General features: G+C 45.0%; 1 protein-coding gene across 3 annotated transcripts in view; it reads left to right on the forward strand.

Annotated features, from left to right (window-relative positions):
* Positions 1-17,370, forward strand: part of RCOR1 (REST corepressor 1) — a 297,736-nt gene that overhangs the window by 247,942 nt on the left and 32,424 nt on the right. For all 3 annotated transcript variants that reach the window (XM_069638105.1, XM_069638102.1, XM_069638103.1), the window contains one exon: positions 11,347-11,579. In XM_069638105.1, the coding sequence (XP_069494206.1) occupies positions 11,347-11,579 (233 nt within the window). The remainder of the gene's footprint in view (positions 1-11,346; positions 11,580-17,370) is intronic.

Genomic DNA, 17,370 nt, shown 5'->3' on the forward strand with positions numbered 1-17,370 from the left:
GAGGGGGAGGGGAGGTCCCCCAAACCTCCTTTACCCTGCCCTAAATACATTCACTGTAAAGTTTTTCAAGATAAAAGATTCGATATATGGGCATTCAATATATAGGATTCAATACCCTGAGTGTGCACAATCCTTCCATGGGTCACATCGCCCTTTCACTTTACTGGTTTTTCCTCTGCCCCATCTAAGCTAGAGATGTTTCATTGTCTGGGCCCCAGGTGGGCTCATACGATGTCTTAGAAAACGAAGTCCAGCATCTTTTCTGCTTTTCCAGTGATCCAGTGCTAAAGGTTCCTAGTGCAGGTGATTGTTCCTCATTCCCCTCCTTAGCCCAGTTTCTGTACTGCTTTGGCAATCTTTCAAAGATGCTGAATCTATGGAAGAAATGAATACGATCGAAGTTGAAATGTCAGACTAAAATATTTTTGATTAACTAGTCCTGCCTCCCACTGGCACCGGATTATGGATGCTCAGACCCTGTGGCCATTCTGCAGTTCCTTAACCTTAGACCAGTTTCTCCTACACTGACTGGTGTAGCTGGCTCCTTGCCACCCATGACTGCTGAGTCGTCTGCACCATCGTTGCTGACTGGAACCGCAGTGTATGCCCCCCCCACTGTCTCTTGCCCCGTGGCTCAATAAATTTCTGAAGCTAGACTTGCACATGGATGAGGCAGCCATCCAGCTTGGCACTCATTTTGTCTCTTTGTGAGAGTCTACACAACAGTGTGAGACTACACAACACTTATCTGCTTGGTATTAGGTAACGCACCTTTTGGTATAGATCTGTACTAGACAAGTTGGTAGTGTGTCTGAGCAGCCAGGCCTATATCAAGATGGGGTCAATGTGAGCTGTACAAATGAAATTCGTAAATACAAGTAGCCATGTAACACTTTCACTCAATGTTTCTGTTATAAATTGTTATTTAATTAACATCCATTTTTAAATAAGCATTCTTTTAAAAGGCAATTCATGTAACAGTGTAAATGTACTTTAAAATGGCTTATCAGAGCCACAATTCATTCCCCCAGAGGTGACTTGATTCACAAGGACAGTAATGGCATTTATATATCACTAGTTACTTTGTGGATCCTGAGATTGCAGAAAGGAAAGGTTTAAAGAAAGAAAAGGGTTAAACAAGTTCTCAGTAAATGAGGGCAATTAAAACTTCCATTGACATCTAGACAAGCCTTTGTCAGGCAAAGTTTGTATGCAGTACCCTCTGGGAACACTGCACACAACTATGCCTACAGGTGTAAACAAAGCAACCTTTGGTACAAGTCTACTACACAGTTATGGTAGCGTGTTCAGCAGCCAGGCTTATCTCAAGAGGGGAATGTGAGCAGTAATGATGTTGCACAGAGGTTTACAATCACAGGTGTTCAAATAAACTTGGACTCAAGGTTTCTTGGATAAATACTTAATTTTTCAGTCAGTTATAAAACATTAATTAGGAGGCAATCATATAATAACACACAAATCTACTTCAGTACTTTTCAAGAGTAGTAAAAGGCAAAGGTTATCGGAACATAAGACTAGAATTATTCTTAGACAGTGCAAATACTTGAGTTCACCAGAAGAGTCAATTCAATAGGCTAGGCCAAAGTCAATGGGCTAAAGTCTTGGATAGGTTAAAGCGGTTCCGGTAATTAAACAAGAAAGTCTCTGCACAAGTTCTTGAAAGTAGTTTGTAAAAAGAAAAATCACATGTTGGGTCACAAGCTGATTAGGCCTGCGAGTTGCAAAAGTTTCAAGCACTTTCGCCATGAGAGGTAAGTTCGGTCTTGTTTTACAGTACCTTACAATGAAGAAAAGGATGCAGCTGATGACTTCTATTCCTGGCAGTTCCTGCAGATCTCGCTGTTCCTGGGCCTCAGTCGTGCGGACAAGAGGGAGGACGTCGGGGGACTGCTGCACTGGGACTGGTCCAAAAAGCTGGCACTTGGCAAACTTCAGTTCCAGTGGCTGTGATTAAAGCACACAGTGTCCCTCTCCCTGGTTCTAAGGTTTCCTGCAGCAACTCTGAGGAAATTCAACAAGCTGTGAGATGGATGTCCATGTGGCTTACTTGTGAGTTGATTGGTCCCACCAACTCAAAGGGAGAAGTAGTCCTTGCAGGGGCACCTATGTTGAGGTGAACTTGGCGATTCGGACCTGCAGCAGGGCTTCACTGGGCAAACCCAATGGTTCAGGAGTTGCAGCAGCTGTCCTCGTCAAGCTCATCTTCGGTTCTTTCGTTCCAGTGGTCGACTCTGCCTTCCAAGCCAAGAGACTCCTTTTATTCAGTTCTCTCCCATTCATTCCAGCTGTGGCTGTCCTTGCCGGACAGTCGGCCAGCCAATCATGCCAGAGTGCATTTGGGTCTCCTAGGAGACTAAGCACAGGGAGTTTCGGGCACCTTCTTCACATCCTGGCCACCCCAGACACTCAGACGCCAAGGACGGACTTCAGTCCTGAAGCCCGCCAAAGCCACACGAACAAAGGGACCAAACCTGGTTTGGTGTGCAGAGACTAACACTAGAAGGACCTTTCCAAAAAGAAATGGCGAAAAAAGAAGACCGGGACCCGTTTAAACAAAGGGGCATAAGGCGCCATCTTGAAAAACATGGCTCCCGTGATTTTTAGCTACTGGTGTTCGCAATCTGGAAAAATCATGGTAGTTCGTTGTAAAACCACTGCCCCCAGCCTTTTCAATAGGAAAGGGTAGCATTTCACTGCTACATGAGTGTTTAGACACAGGGGATACTATGTAACCCCTCCAGCACACCCATTGTAAGATAGTGTGTGCTGGGTCTAGGAATTTGGAAAGACTATTAAAGTCAATTTCAATTTACCTTCTCTGGGAAACAGTAGTTTATCCCAGAGAATGTATTTAAACCTTTGGGAAGTCTAAAAGGCCTCCCTGTGCCTCTGCACCGAGGGTGCTGTGTAACACAAAAAAGATGCCTATGAGTTGGTTAAAATTCCATAACTAAAGAAATAACACCGAAAACAGAATTAAAAAGTACAGAGTCCCAAAGTTCAGCAAAAGAGCTGCGGGTCTCGAATGTAGAGAGGAATTGGCACATTTATGAGAATTTCCCGCTAGCACACTGCACTGATGGTGCTGTGTGTCACCATACAAAAAGTAGATGCCTATGAAGTTTGTGTCTCCAAAACCAGTGAAAACACATAATCCAAATCAGGTCAAAATGCAGTGAGAAAGGTCACGTTCACTCCAGGGTTAAAATTAAAAAGTCATAAGTCCAGCAAAACAGCTGATGGTCTCTAAAGTGGGAGGAATTTAGCACCAACATGAAAATTCTCCCTTACACCATGACCTCACTTTAGGCCCACTGCATTAGTTAGTTGCATCTCGCATTCTGCATTTAACCTCAATGTATAAAATGGTAAACTCAGCATCCAGGGATTGCCTATACCTGCCACACACCACTCGTGGACAGATTCGCAAAGACTGCATCTGTTCGCAAAATGCAATGCACTTGAATGCGTCTCAAATCTAGGTGTCATGCCCACTAGTGGTGTAGGTGGGAGGAGTACAGCTACTACTGTACTCCGCTAACTACCCCACCTGTCTCATAACCTATTATCCTACTCCTCAAGGCACTCAGCCCACCTATGCGTATCAGCCTTAGTCCGCATTTACCCCTCGTATGACGTAGCTATTCTGAAACCAGCCTCACTGTGTAAGGTTACCATACTTTGCATCAAGCCAATCGGTTTAGTCAGCCACAGTCCACATGATTTGGGCAGTTATGGATGGGGTAGAATTGTGAAGAATGCAACGTGTCACATCTAGACAGAATTGTGAAGATTAGTGTATCACCATTTAGATATAATTGTGACCATTAACCTTGCGTCACATCTAGACAAAATTGTGAAGATTAACATGCGTCCCATCTAAATAGTGATGCCACTAAACCCTACTAAAAAACTCGCCCCTCTGCATATACCACTCAAACTCTAAAACAACCATACTTCTAAAGCGCAACAAACCACGCGCACTTCACGACACAGCAACAAAACCACACAGCCCCACACAACAGCACATGACGGCTACAAACCGAGAAAAACACCTAAGCACAGTGAACGGTGTAAACTGAGCTGAAGCTGCCAACAGCACATCACAGCTCTCTTGTGCTTTTTACCGCTCTGTCCTACTAATTTACCCTACCCTCTTGCTTTTCAGATCAACCAAGGGACCACTCTGGTGTGTAGTGTGTGGTATAAATATCATTTAACATCAAATATTTCTAAGATGTGGAATATGTGGGAGGAAGACTTAATCCAACAGAGAACATTACTAAAGATTAATCTTTTTTAGGTTTAGGTTACACATTTTGACCATGCAGGTCTTGCCTCTTTGCCCCCTGACAAAAATCAGGGCAGGTGAGAAAAACCCTCTGCATTTTGCCATTTGTATCTCATTTTTCCTTTCGTGAGCGACCAGGCCTTTCTGTTGTACTACAGTATACCACTAGATTTTAATAGGATGCTCTGTACTACTTGCACTCCACGTTTCAGTATCTGCCACAAACAAGAATACTCTCCCAGGATAAGATGGGTAGCTTATTCCAAACTGATGGGCTTGGTCTCGGGAACATCATTCCCATTTGCATCCCTGATGAGGCAATAGAGTAGGACTCCTGGAAAAAGTGACTAGTCAGGAAAAATACAGATCACAGTTGCAGTTTGGGCGACAGGGTGGAGCCTGGATTAACCCTACATGGAATATTGGGTTGGAATGGAAGTAACCATGTTTTGAAGGGATTGTGTCCTCCGACGTATTCCTTATCTATGATATTTGTATCTCCAGCTTGCTGGCCTCGGAAAATCTTTTTCCCAGTAGAGAGGGCGTTGTGCTTCGACGTCCGTCGAATAGGTGTTCCTCGACAGCCACCGTATCGACGCCGACGTATTTATGCCTATAAATGGCCACGCACAGCGTCCGTTGCTCAGTTCAGTTTTTCCGCACTTCATGTGCCTCGGAATACCGTTGCTCAGTTCGTCAGTCGAAATATATTCATATTTCCTCGAGAAAACCGACTCGTACTCGATGGCTTCCTCCTCCGACCCGACGACTCGGTCCGGTTTAAAAAAAATGCCGAGACTGTGGGAAGAAAATGTCGTTAACAGATCCTCACAGGATCTGTTTGTGGTGTCTGGGAATCGAACACCAGTGTTCGGAGTGTGAGGAATGCCTACCCATGACGGCGAAAGCCTTGAAAGAGCGTAAGGGGAAGCTCGAGAGAGGTAAGTCAGTTTTAACTTCCTCGAAAGTTTCCGCGGTAGAGTCGAGACATTCGTCTCCTCACCGTCGAAAGCATTCTCGGTCTAGGTCTCGAAGTGGCTCCCACCATTCGTCGAGGTCTAGACACTCGAAAAGGAGACGTAGAAGATCTCCTTTGTCGTCGTCTTCTAGTTCCCCTGAAAGAGTAAATTGCCCCACAAAACACGCCGTTATCGAAGGGTTCTTCGACGCATCCGTCGATCGAGTCGACGCCGACATCGACGCCGATAAAAGAAAAGCCCACGGCTACTCCACAGCCAACGGTTACACCGAGAGCCTCCGACACGGCGTCGAGAACGTCGTCGACATCCTCGAGCGGGATTCCGATCCTCTCGAGTTCTTCGAGGCCTCTTCCAGTTTTCTCGACGCCTTTGTCGGCGCCTTTGAGGATTTTTACATCGGCGTCGACGACATCGACCTTTTCAAGGCCACTGATGATGGCTCCCTCTGCTTTAGAGATGGGTTTTATACCATTTCACAGGCCAGAGCATCCCCCCTTAACTTCAATTTATGAAGAAAGGGAAGATTCTGATCAAGCAAGGCCTTTTGGGCTGCTGAGGACCACATCACCTGAACCAGAGACTTTTGCCTCTGAGGAAAGAAGGTTGAAAGACCATCAGGATGCATTACAGGAAGCAAGTGGCCTAGACACTTCCCCAGAAGTGGAATTTGTCAAACCAGACCCTGGGGAACATGCTGAAACCCCCTATAGAGCCCTAATGTCAAGAATTATGAAGTTCATGGGTTGGTCTGCGCCTTCACCTGTTTTTCAACAGGATGACCTCACAGATATTCTGGATAAAGGTCCACAGGAGGATCCTGTGGTTCCCTTTCATTGTGCTTTACAAAGAAAGATTTTAACTAACTGGGAAACTCCTGAACTTGTCCCTGCGGTTAACAAGAAGTTGTCAGCGAAATAAAGGGTATCTGCTGCTGACCCTGAATACCTATCTAAGCACCCTACTCCAGAGAGTCTGGTGGTCCAGGCTGCAATTTCATCAGGCAGTACATCTGCATACCCCACTGCTCCATAGGATAGGGATGACAGAAAATATGATGCCATGGCTAAGAAAGTCTTCTCGGCCTGTAGCATGGCTTTAAAATCTATTAATGCGACTTGTACGCTCGCTAGGTTCAGCCACACTCTTTGGGACTGTGCTTCATCAGCGGCTGACTGCCTCCAGGAAGGAGAAGAAAGGGACGCATTTTTAAATATCATCAGAGATGGTAAAGATGCAATGTGTGAGTCCCTTCAAACTGGCATTGATTCTGCTGACAGTATCAGCAGGGCCATGGCGGCAAGTACCACAATCCGCAGGCATGCGTGGTTGAGAAAATCCGGCTTTGCTTCTGACGTACAGGCCAGACTTTTAAATATGCCCTTTGACGGCTTTTCCCTGTTTGGTAAAAAGGCAGATGACAGTTTGGAAAAACTGGAAACATTAAAGCAGCAGCCAAGTCACTAGGAGCTGCAATCCGCCAAACTAATTTTCGTCCCTCAGGATCCTCTTGGAGAGGAAGGTCCTTTTGCTATTATTCCTCATATGGAAGAGGCAGAGGACGGCCGGCTCAAAGAGGCCAAGGAAAATTTACCCGTGGTGGACGGGGTAAAGGTAAGAAAGCCGCATCAGCAGGAGGCGCTTTACCTTCGGCAACTGCATCAGCCGCTCCCAAACCACTCTGAGGTCTCCCATCACAAGACACCTGTAGGGGGCAGGTTAACTCACCATCTGACGGAATGGCAGGCTATTAATTACGTCAGATGCTTGGGCATTGGAGACAGTTTCCCAAGGTTACTGCCTGCCTTTTCTACGCATCCCTCAGAGCCATCCACCGGGGAACAGCTCTCTGAAAGTGCCGGATCCGCTCCTCTTGCAGGAAATTGTAGACCTGCTAGAGAAAGGTGCCATAGAACCGGTACCTGTAGCGGACAGGAACAAGGGCTGGTACTCACCCCCCCCCCCTCCCCTTAACTACTTTCTCAAACCAAAGAAAGACGGAGAACTGAGACCCATCCTGGATTTACGAGAATTGAACAAGTTCCTCAGGAAGGACAAGTTCAAGATGGTAACTCTCTCTGATCCTTTCAGGCCCTCCAGCTTCAGGACTGGCTGGTATCTCTGGACCTTCAGGATGCTTATTTCCATGTGCCAATCCATCCCAAGCACAGGAAGTACCTGAGGTTCGCAATTGGCAACTCTCATTATCAATTTCGAGTTCTGCCATTTGGGCTGACCTCCGCCCCAAGGGTCTTCACCAAGCTAATGTCGGTTGTGGCTGCAAGTCTGAGGGAAGGGATTCACGTCTACCCCTACCTGGACGATTAGTTGATCAGAGCAGTTTCTTCGGAACAAGCTCGGATCCAACTAGATTATGTCTGCCACTTCCTTCACAAGCTGGGCTTCTCCCTAAATTTAAAGAAGTCACAGGTGTTGCCATCACACAGACTCCAGTTCATTGGAGCAGTACTGGACAAGTCCCTGGGAAAAGCCTCGCCACCAGAGGTGAGTGCTCAAGATATTCTGCAGATGGTCACCAGGTTTCAAAATTCCCAACGTCTCCCAGCCTACGACTTTTTGAGGTTGCTAGGCCTCATGTCATCCTGCATTTTCCTAGAACCAGAGGCTCGCCTGAGAATGGGATCCCTTCAGTGGGCACTGAGGACTCAGTGGTCACAATTCTCAGGGAGGATGACAGATCGCCTCCGGATTCCGGACAAGGTAGCCCATGACCTTCAATGGTGGGCCTCTCCAGAGAACATCTTGAAAGGAGAACTGTTTTGGCAACCATGGCCGGAGATAACAGTAGTCACAGATGCCTCACTCACGGGGTGTGGAGCCCATGCCAACGACTTGACCATCAGTGGTCGTTGGTCTCCATCGGAGTCCAGACTACACATCAACCTGTTGGAGCTGAGAGCCATCAGACTGGCACTGAAGGCTTTTCTGCCGTCTGTACGGGGGAGAAACGTCCTGATAATGACTGACAATACAGTGGCCATGCACTACATCAACAAAAGAGGAGGCGTAGGGTCACTGCCACTGTGCAGAGAGGCGATGCAGCTCTGGTTTTGGCCAATTCAGGAAGGAATCTCTATCGGCAATTCACCCAGCCGGAGAGAAGAACTTGACAGCGGACGCTCTGAGCAGGCAGAACACAGTCTCCCACGAGTGGGAGATAGCTCAGGAAGTCCTTCAAGAGTTCTTCGCCCTTTGGGGAACCCCTCAAGTGGATCTGTTCGCCGCCAGTATCAACAGGAAGTGCGACAGATTTTGCTCAAGGGAATTTCCCCCGAGAGGAGCTCTAAGAGACGCGTTTGTAGTGGACTGGGAGTTCCCACTTCTGTACGCGTTTCCACCGGTCCCTGTCATTCCTCAAATGATCAGGAGGTTGAGAAGGTTTCGGAAGACCATGATCCCAATTGGCCCGGATTGGGCCAGGAGAACGTGGTACCCGGACCTTCTGGACATGTCCATCCATCCTCCAATTTGTCTACCTTACAGAGAGGATCTTCTCTCGCAGAAGGGAGGTCAGGTTCTCCATCCAGCCATCAAGACCCTCAACCTTCACGCTTGGTATCTGAAAGGTTGAGGTACAAGGATTGGGACCTTCCAGATGACGTCATGAAGGTGTTGCTTTCGGCCAGAAGGCCAGCAACTAAAACTCTATACCGCTGCCGTTGGAATACATTTTGCAGCTGGTGCAGAGATCAGAATATCGAACCCTTTTCATGTGGTACACCTGCAGTGTTATCCTTCTTACTTCAAGTAAGAAGGATAACCTTCTTACTTAATTCAGGCCTTCAAGTTGGCACTATTAAGGGCTATCTCGCAGCGCTATCGATCTTTAAGCGCACTGCAGAGGAGCCATCGTATTTCAAAATTCCATTGGTAATACAATACCTGAAAGGTCTAACTAATGTTTACCCTCCAAGACCATTCCAAGTTCCCTTATGGGACTTAAATCTAGTTTTAAACTTCCTAAAGGGTGCTCCTTTTGAACCACTCCACTCTTGTTCATTGAAGTTCCTCACCCTCAAAACTGTTTTATTGGTAGCATTAACATCTGCTAGAAGGGTTAGCGAGATACAAGCCCTATCTTGTAAACCACCTCATACAATTTTTCACAAGGACAAAGTCGTTCTACAGGTGAAGCCTAACTTCCTCCCAAAGGTAGTTTCTGAATTTCACATTGCTCAGAAGATTACTTTACCTTCATTCTATCCTCCTCCCCATCCGGGGAAAGAGGAAGAGAGACTACACAGGCTGGACCCTAAGCGAGCCTTGAGTTTTTATATCCGTAGACTTGCTAAAATTAGACAAGCAGACCAACTCTTTGTAGGTCACGCAGGACATAAATTGGGATTACCAATAACCAAACAAACCATCTCCAGAAGGATTATTTTACTCATTCTGGAATGCTACAAACTGGCAGGGAAAGAGCCCCCTCAAAATCTATGGGCTCATTCGACCAGGGGTATCGCAGCCTCCTCAGCTCTTCAAAGAGGGGTACCAATTAGAGACATATGTGCGGCTGCCACATGGTCGTCCGCACATACCTTTACCAAAATTTATAGCCTGGATTCCTCCTCTAGTCGAGACTAGATTTGGCAAAGCTGTGTTACACTCTGTTCATGCTTAAAGAGTAATATGGCATCTCTTACTCCCGCCTCCAATCACATACCACTGCTATGGGAGTCTATCATAGATAAGGAATACGTCAGAGGACACAATCCCTTCGAAGAACAAGTTACTCCTTACCTGGTAACGTTCTTTCGATTGGATGTTCCTCAGACGTATTCCTTATCCCCCCTCCCATCCATCCCCGCAGTAACATTTCCCTTGTGGTTGCAGCTTACGCTCCTTCAAGGATAGTAACCATTCATGCAATAACTACCTTACTCTACAAAACGGAACTGAGCAACGGACGCTGCGCGTGGCCATTTATAGGCATAATGGCGTTGATACGGTGGCTGTCGAACACCTACTCGACGGACGTCGATGCACAGCGCCTTCTACTGTGAACATTTTTTTCTGAGGCCAGCAAGCTGGAGATACAAATATCATAGATAAGGAATACATCGGAGGAACATCCCATCGAAAGAACGTTACCAGGTAAGGAGTAACTTGTTCTTTGCCATTAGGGTTCAGTTTTGTAGACCGGAATTCTCCCAGTTGCAGGCTTTCCCTTTTAGGCCTGTGGTTTGTTAGAGAATGTTAATGTGTTATGGGGGAACAGTATCATAGGCTGCTAATGTGTGGGAGCATTAGGATTCAGGGGTTTCTGCTTGAAGAATTTCCTCTCATGTACAGGTGTGGTTTTGGATCTCGTGGCTCTTCTGAAGCAGTGTTGTGAAGGATTTTGTTTGACAAACATTTTGGCACGGGGTCTATACTCCCCTGGACGTCTTCCATGGAGGGGAGATTAGATTGGTCTATAATTTAATTAATCTGTTGGGTTGGTGCTGTTTTTTGAATAATGTAGTTAGGGGAGCAAGCCTCAGCAAGGTTACTCTTATTAATTAGGCTTATGAATTGCTTATGCAGAGTGAAAACATACTCACTGCATTCCTAAACCTGTGTTTTGTAAAGGTGTAAAAGGATCATGAAAGCAATTCCTAACTTGTTTGTCCACTAGGTAAAGGTGCTTCTCATAATTGAGAAGGGTGCTTGCGGCACAGTACTATGGATGGTAATGTATTCTATTGCATGTTGAGGCAAACCACTTCTCAACCTAGCCAGGAGGTAAAAAGGTGGGTAGTGCCTTATGCTTTTCGGTAGGACATTTTAGTGGTCACCCCTTTTGAAATGTTTACGCTGCAGTTTGTTTGTCTTAGAATTGGGATCGCAACACTGGTATCCTGGACACAGTTGTACATTAAGTCATGTAAATTTCAAGGTTTCTGGCCAATTTAATCCCATGTGTACCTCGTCCATATTTTTCATTCTTTACAGTTTGGTTTTCATGTTTTTTATACTTGGTACATTTCATTGCAATGTGTAGTAGCCTTTGTTACTTTACGAAAACCGGATTTAGTGTTTGTTTTGTTTTTTTAGCAATCAGAAAGTACGGCCGTGATTTTCAGGCCATCTCTGATGTGATTGGAAACAAATCGGTGGTGCAGGTGAAAAACTTTTTTGTAAATTATCGACGCCGCTTCAACATAGATGAAGTTTTACAAGAGTGGGAGGCAGAACATGGCAAAGGGGAAGAAAATGGAGACGGTGTCACGAAGCTTCTAAAATTGCCCGAACCTGTCCTTAAAATGTCTGAAGAGGAGGAGGATGAGGTAATGCTATGACATGGAAAAGACTGCTTTATTTAAATGTATGACAAATCAAAGTCAAATTTTGATGACGTTTTCACTTTATTGTGCTAGTAGGATCATGAAATAATAAAATTGAAGAATTGAGTAGAAGTATCACGTTTACCTAACCAAAAATAATTTCCCTTGAGCAATGGAATCCACCTGTCGTGTCACCAGTTTAGGCACATCTGAAAATAAAACGGATTAGGGTAAAACATTTGAGACCGTGGTATTGTTTGTAATATTTCAGTGCTTGAAACCTAATTATTATTCCTGCTTCAACTGTAGCTGTGGCAAAAAGTAAAAACCATGAAAAAAACAAAGAAAACTTGCCACTTTTCCCTTCCACTATTTCTCCCATGAACCCTCTGCAACTTGTCCCCCTCTGAAAAGACTTTTGAAGCACATTTCTTTCAACAGACCTCACAGATTTCACTTAAGTTGCATGACACTTCACCCGGCATTGCTAATACCGGTGTATTTCAGAGAATTGGTTACGTTTTTCCTAATTGGATTCTAGTGTAATGAATATTTTTGTCTCACATTCGCATTTCACTAGTATGAAAGGCACATACTTGTTTTTTTTATATGAATTAAAACACTGTGGCTACAATTGGTAGCAAAGTTGTTCTAGTGAACTAATTAAATTGATTATATAAATTGTGGTAACAGAGGTTGAATTTTTCAAAAAGGATAGTTTTAAGCCCAATCATTGGGCTAATGAGAGCCTGTGGTTCTCACAGGGGTTCCCTGCGAGTTCTTTGGTGTTCAGGTGAGGCCTTGTGCTTTGGGCCTTTTCTATTTTTTGCTACGGGAGCTCTTTAAGTTACACACACTCGCCCAGAATTAAATTTGAGTTTCCTTTTTAAAGTTTATAACTTTAATTAGCAGTGCCTACCCTTCTTCCTTGTAGCAATCGAACTGGTGCCATTTCTGGAAGCGAATACATGTATGTATTCAATGTACTTCCTTGTTTCTATAACTATGCACCCAGGGATGGACCTGTTCCCTGCAAAAATGTATGTCAAGCCCCATAAAATCAGGATGACAATGTTGCAGGAAATCTTCCCAGAGATCGCATGGTAACATTGGACATGAAAGATGCATACTTTCATATTTCAATGTTGCCACTGCACAAAAATACCTAAGATTCAAATTAGGAGATGAGCACTACCAATTCAAAGTGCTACAATTCGACATTGAATAAGCGTCTAGAGTGTTCTCAAAGGTCCTAGCAGTGGTAGCCACCCACTTGCGAAGGCAGTCCATTCCAGTGTAGCTTTACATAGAGTGGCTAATTACCGGGAATACACCCCAGAGGTGCCTACAAAACAAGCTTCAATCAATCTGTTCCAATTGGGCTTCTCCATAAATAAAAGTCAATACTAGTGCCTAGCCAAGTAAATAAGTTTCTGGGGGCACAAATCAAAACAAACAGGCTAGTCTTCCCCTCTAAGAGGGTTCAAAACATGTTCCGAACCCCTAAGTATGTAGCCGGTCGTCGGGTGGCGGTACGAAAGGCAATGCGCCTGATAGGAATGATGGCTTCCTGCATACACCTAGTACCACACGCCAGACTGTGCATGCTTCCAATGCAGGAGTGGCTAGCAAAACAATGGTTGCAAGCAGGTGGGTTGTGGGACAATCTAGTGCTAGGTTCTGGCAACCTCTGGTTCATTTGCTACAGAGGTAAACCAGAAGCAATATGCTAAAAATGAAAGCCGTTCAACACACCAGTGATCAAGCCCACCCTTGGAACCAATGCATCAATGACAGGGTGAGCTCACTTCCTCCATCACACTGCTCACGGGATGTGGAAACAGGAGCTAATTGGAAAACACATCAACCTTCTGGAACTGTTAGCAGTCCTCAAAGCACTTCAAGACTCGGCACACAAGCCAGTACGACAGCCATGTTTTAGATCAACAAATGGGGGAACACAACCTGCAAGACTTTCCAAACTAGCCTAGGACACCTGGCTGTGGGTGCTACATCACATAATGCAGGGGAACTCAATTCTCTGGCAGACGTGCTAAGCAGGAGTACAATGCTACCCTTTGAGCACAAGTGGCAACTATTGGTTGGCTATGAAAGAGAGAATCTCCTTCAAGTCTCTCACCATGGTTCACCGTTGCTTATATGGCAAAGCCCCGATCTACCTCAAAAAACTATTTGTGGTACGAGCCACCTAGGCAGCTTAGATCCTCTAACACAGGCAAACTGCAAACCACCAAAACGCAAAGGCAGCACGGCCTTGGCAAGGCCTTCCCGACCTTGAGTATAGGAAAATGGAATTAACTTCCCACTTCATTGAAGCTCGAATCCAACTACCTCCTTTTCAGGAAAAAATTGAAAACATTACTTTTCAAATGAATCCTGGAAGCATACCACACAGAATAATAATGGAACTCCGACCCCACATATCTTGTCCCGTCTTGGATTTCTGTTGTCTTGCCTACTTGTAAGCGCTCTGATGCCCGCGTGCTTTTAGCACTATATAAACAAATAAATAAAAAAATAAACACAGAAGGGCTAAATGTCTTCTCAAAATGAGGGTTCCCAGAAATAGACCTCTTCAAAACCCTGGAGAACGCACAGTGCCAATATTACGTGTCAAGGGTTCCCAGAAAGGGGCCATGGGGAAATGCACTGCTGATTAATTGGTCAGGGAGATTTGCATACACTCACGTGCCCAAACCCCTGCACCCCATTCGCCGCTCGCACGCTTCTTCTGAACAAAATAGTCCACCTCTTGTCAGAATTGGCCTGTGAGTGTTGGATTCTGGTGCGGCTTGACGAGTGACGTTTCTAGGTTCTTTCCTCTCATTCGCATTGTGACTCGGGGCTCGATGCAAAGGGAGCTGAGAGATTGCCCTACATTATGTGCCGGTGCTGGGCACAGAACATCTAGAATATCTAAAATATTCAGAACGCAGAGGCTAGCTTGTGTAAGCATAGCTGCCCCGTGTTTTAGCAGCACTTGCAAATTCAAGCAATGTAGGAAGCACAGGCTGCTATGTAGTTCTAAGCATGACCGGGGGGTTGGAAGTGATTGTACTTCACAATAACTCTTGTTTAGCAGAACACTGGCAGTTTGGTTTTAATACTTTGGTACATTTTGTCATAAATTTTGCCGACCAATATATGGAACGTTATGAAATTTGCTGAGTAGAAACGGTCTGAGTGCTCTTTCAGCTGCATATGCGATGGTAACTCTAGTGAGCTGTTTTGCGCCATCCTGCGATACCCTCTGTATAGTAACACCTGGCATTGCTTAAGCACGAATACAGTGAATGTCAGTGCACAGACTAAAGCTATTGTGACTTGGTATCGGCGACTGTGGGCGATTGCTTTTTGTGCCAATACTCTCTCCAAATATAGATAACACCGCCTTGGTGCACTCACTTTGCAGTTGAGTTAAAGGAGAGTGAGTGAGACTAATGGTTACACCTGAGATTTGTTTTTTCGACATCCTTTTCTTTGAGCCCTGGGTCTAAACGAGACATGTCTCATTGACACCTTCACTGTCTGCAGAGGTAGTAGGAGCCTTTCTCATCACTTGCAGCCAGCCTCACTGCCTGGGCTAAAATAAACTGGACTTAGTATGAAACATTTGACAATCTGCAAATCTGGCCTGCATAGCACTGGACTGACAAGACCGCAGGCACCCAATCTACCGTTACAGCCTTTCTCAATATATTATCGCCGGTGTCGGAACAATCAACCTTGGCTAGCACCTCTTCTTCTCAACACCTCACTGTAGGGACTACTTCACCCATAATATACAATAATACCCTTCTGAATATGTGCATAGGGCTACAAAAGGACTCCTTGGAGAAACTCGAAGAGGACTGCACCACTAATTGACAGTCATGAAAACCTCATTGTAACCGATCTTTGGGCCTCGCAGGTTTGACCAGACTGTTTTCCTCATCCGATTCTTCGGAATCACCCGATAGTGAAAATGATGGCGAGAGCGAGCCGGACCGCCCCTCTGCTTTTTGTGCACTGACGCCAGCGATGACTCTCACTTAACTTTTACGCTAAATGCAATAGCTTCAAGTTTTGAGGCCCTGCTGGCTCCGTGTCCAAGCAAGTGCTTGCAATGTCGGTTATCCTGGAAAATTCATCCTCATTACTCAAATCTGATACTACAGCAAACCTTACGGGTGGCAAAAACGTCTTCACTTCTTGTGAAGGAAATTTACCACAGGTGATTAATCCAAATGCTAAAGAGACTCTTCGGAGAAGATGGCCAGCAAGAAAGTGTTAGGATTGCTTCGGATGACACAGAGGAGGTTGATTGGGATTATGAAGAGGTTTCTTTGCCACTGTCACCTAATAAGGGGGGGTTTGACGGTAATTTCTCCCCCTGCCCACCTCTGCCCACGAGGAAGGCAAAGAACATTTACTAAAAGGAAAGGACAATGTAAAAAAAGAAATCTCTTGGGACAGCCAGGTCCCTCCCTTGTTGCATGTAATTGTACTGGTGATCGTCCAGCCTTTAGTCTAGTCACTCGTACATCTAATGACGGGACAGTCAGACCAGCACAACTTGTGGCCCTTAAAATTGTTGGTTACATGCGCCGCCCCTGCAAACTATGTGTATGGAGCCGCCTGACACAGCTCTTAAAGTAGAATCTCAGCTGGCCCCTCAAACCCATCGCAATACACCGGAATTGCTGCAGGCTGCACCATAGGCCATATCATATCAAACATTGCAGTGACTCACTATCTATCCATACTTTCCCCTTATCCCTCAATATACCATTGCGGAAAGTGGGAAACCCATTGTGCACTCTACCTAATAAGAAAGTAGTTACCGACGAAGACATAAAATCGCTGGGTAAATGGGCCAAACTGGAGGAACTGCATTATACCAGTAACAGCCCTTTTCATTTTAATAGGTCATTCTAGAAATGGTTTAGCAAATTAGTGATTTAGCCATGAGCAGTTTTTGCGGCTATTACCCACATTGATTTGCCCAAGTTCGATAGTTCATCCAACTGGGTCATTCTGGAGTTTGTATCACCTTCAATGGTTGCACTGTTAAAAATATGTGCTTTTGAACTGGAATCAATAGGCATCAGATGAATAATCTGTAGGAAACATTCTTCGTTTGTACTTGATACGGCATCAAAACCTATTGTCTCAATGACAGGTTTTTCACCTAACCACTTCATCTTGTTAAAAACCATGCTGCAAAGAAACCTGTCTAACATAATTAATATTTATGATCCTTGTTGCAGCTTGGTAACTTTAAAAATGCATTGTCTATTTGAGACTATCCTTTCCCAACAAGTATATAGTGAGTAAGATACTGATTACTAGAGCTTTTAACTTCCGTAACCTACATTTGCATATGCCCAATAATATTAATATGGAAATGTATGAGTCTTGTATAATGCCCCCGGTTAGTACTGCTGATAGAGGATGGACACTTTTTGTATGACTCTGAACATCCCAACTCTAACTTTACTTGGATTAATGGTCGCTCCAAAGCCTTCATTGATGATGATGTGGTAAACTCTAAAATGCTTAAGAGTTGGGGATTGTTGCATATTTCTCATAGCGATGCCATACTAACATGGACATCAAGCATAGGCCATTCTTATACCTGGTCTCATTGTACCACAGCTAGAATGGTCACCTATGCTGGCCATTGCATAGTGTTGTCAGCTGGAACAACCACTAACTTTAGTCAAAACATTATTGGAAACAAACACCTCCTTTAATCTTGGTTAATATTGCATGCTTGGGGCATTGAACTTAT

The sequence above is a fragment of the Ambystoma mexicanum genome, chromosome 14 (genome assembly GCF_040938575.1).
Source record: "Ambystoma mexicanum isolate Mex_15411 chromosome 14, UKY_AmexF1_1, whole genome shotgun sequence".
NCBI classification, from domain to species: Eukaryota; Metazoa; Chordata; class Amphibia; order Caudata; family Ambystomatidae; genus Ambystoma; species Ambystoma mexicanum.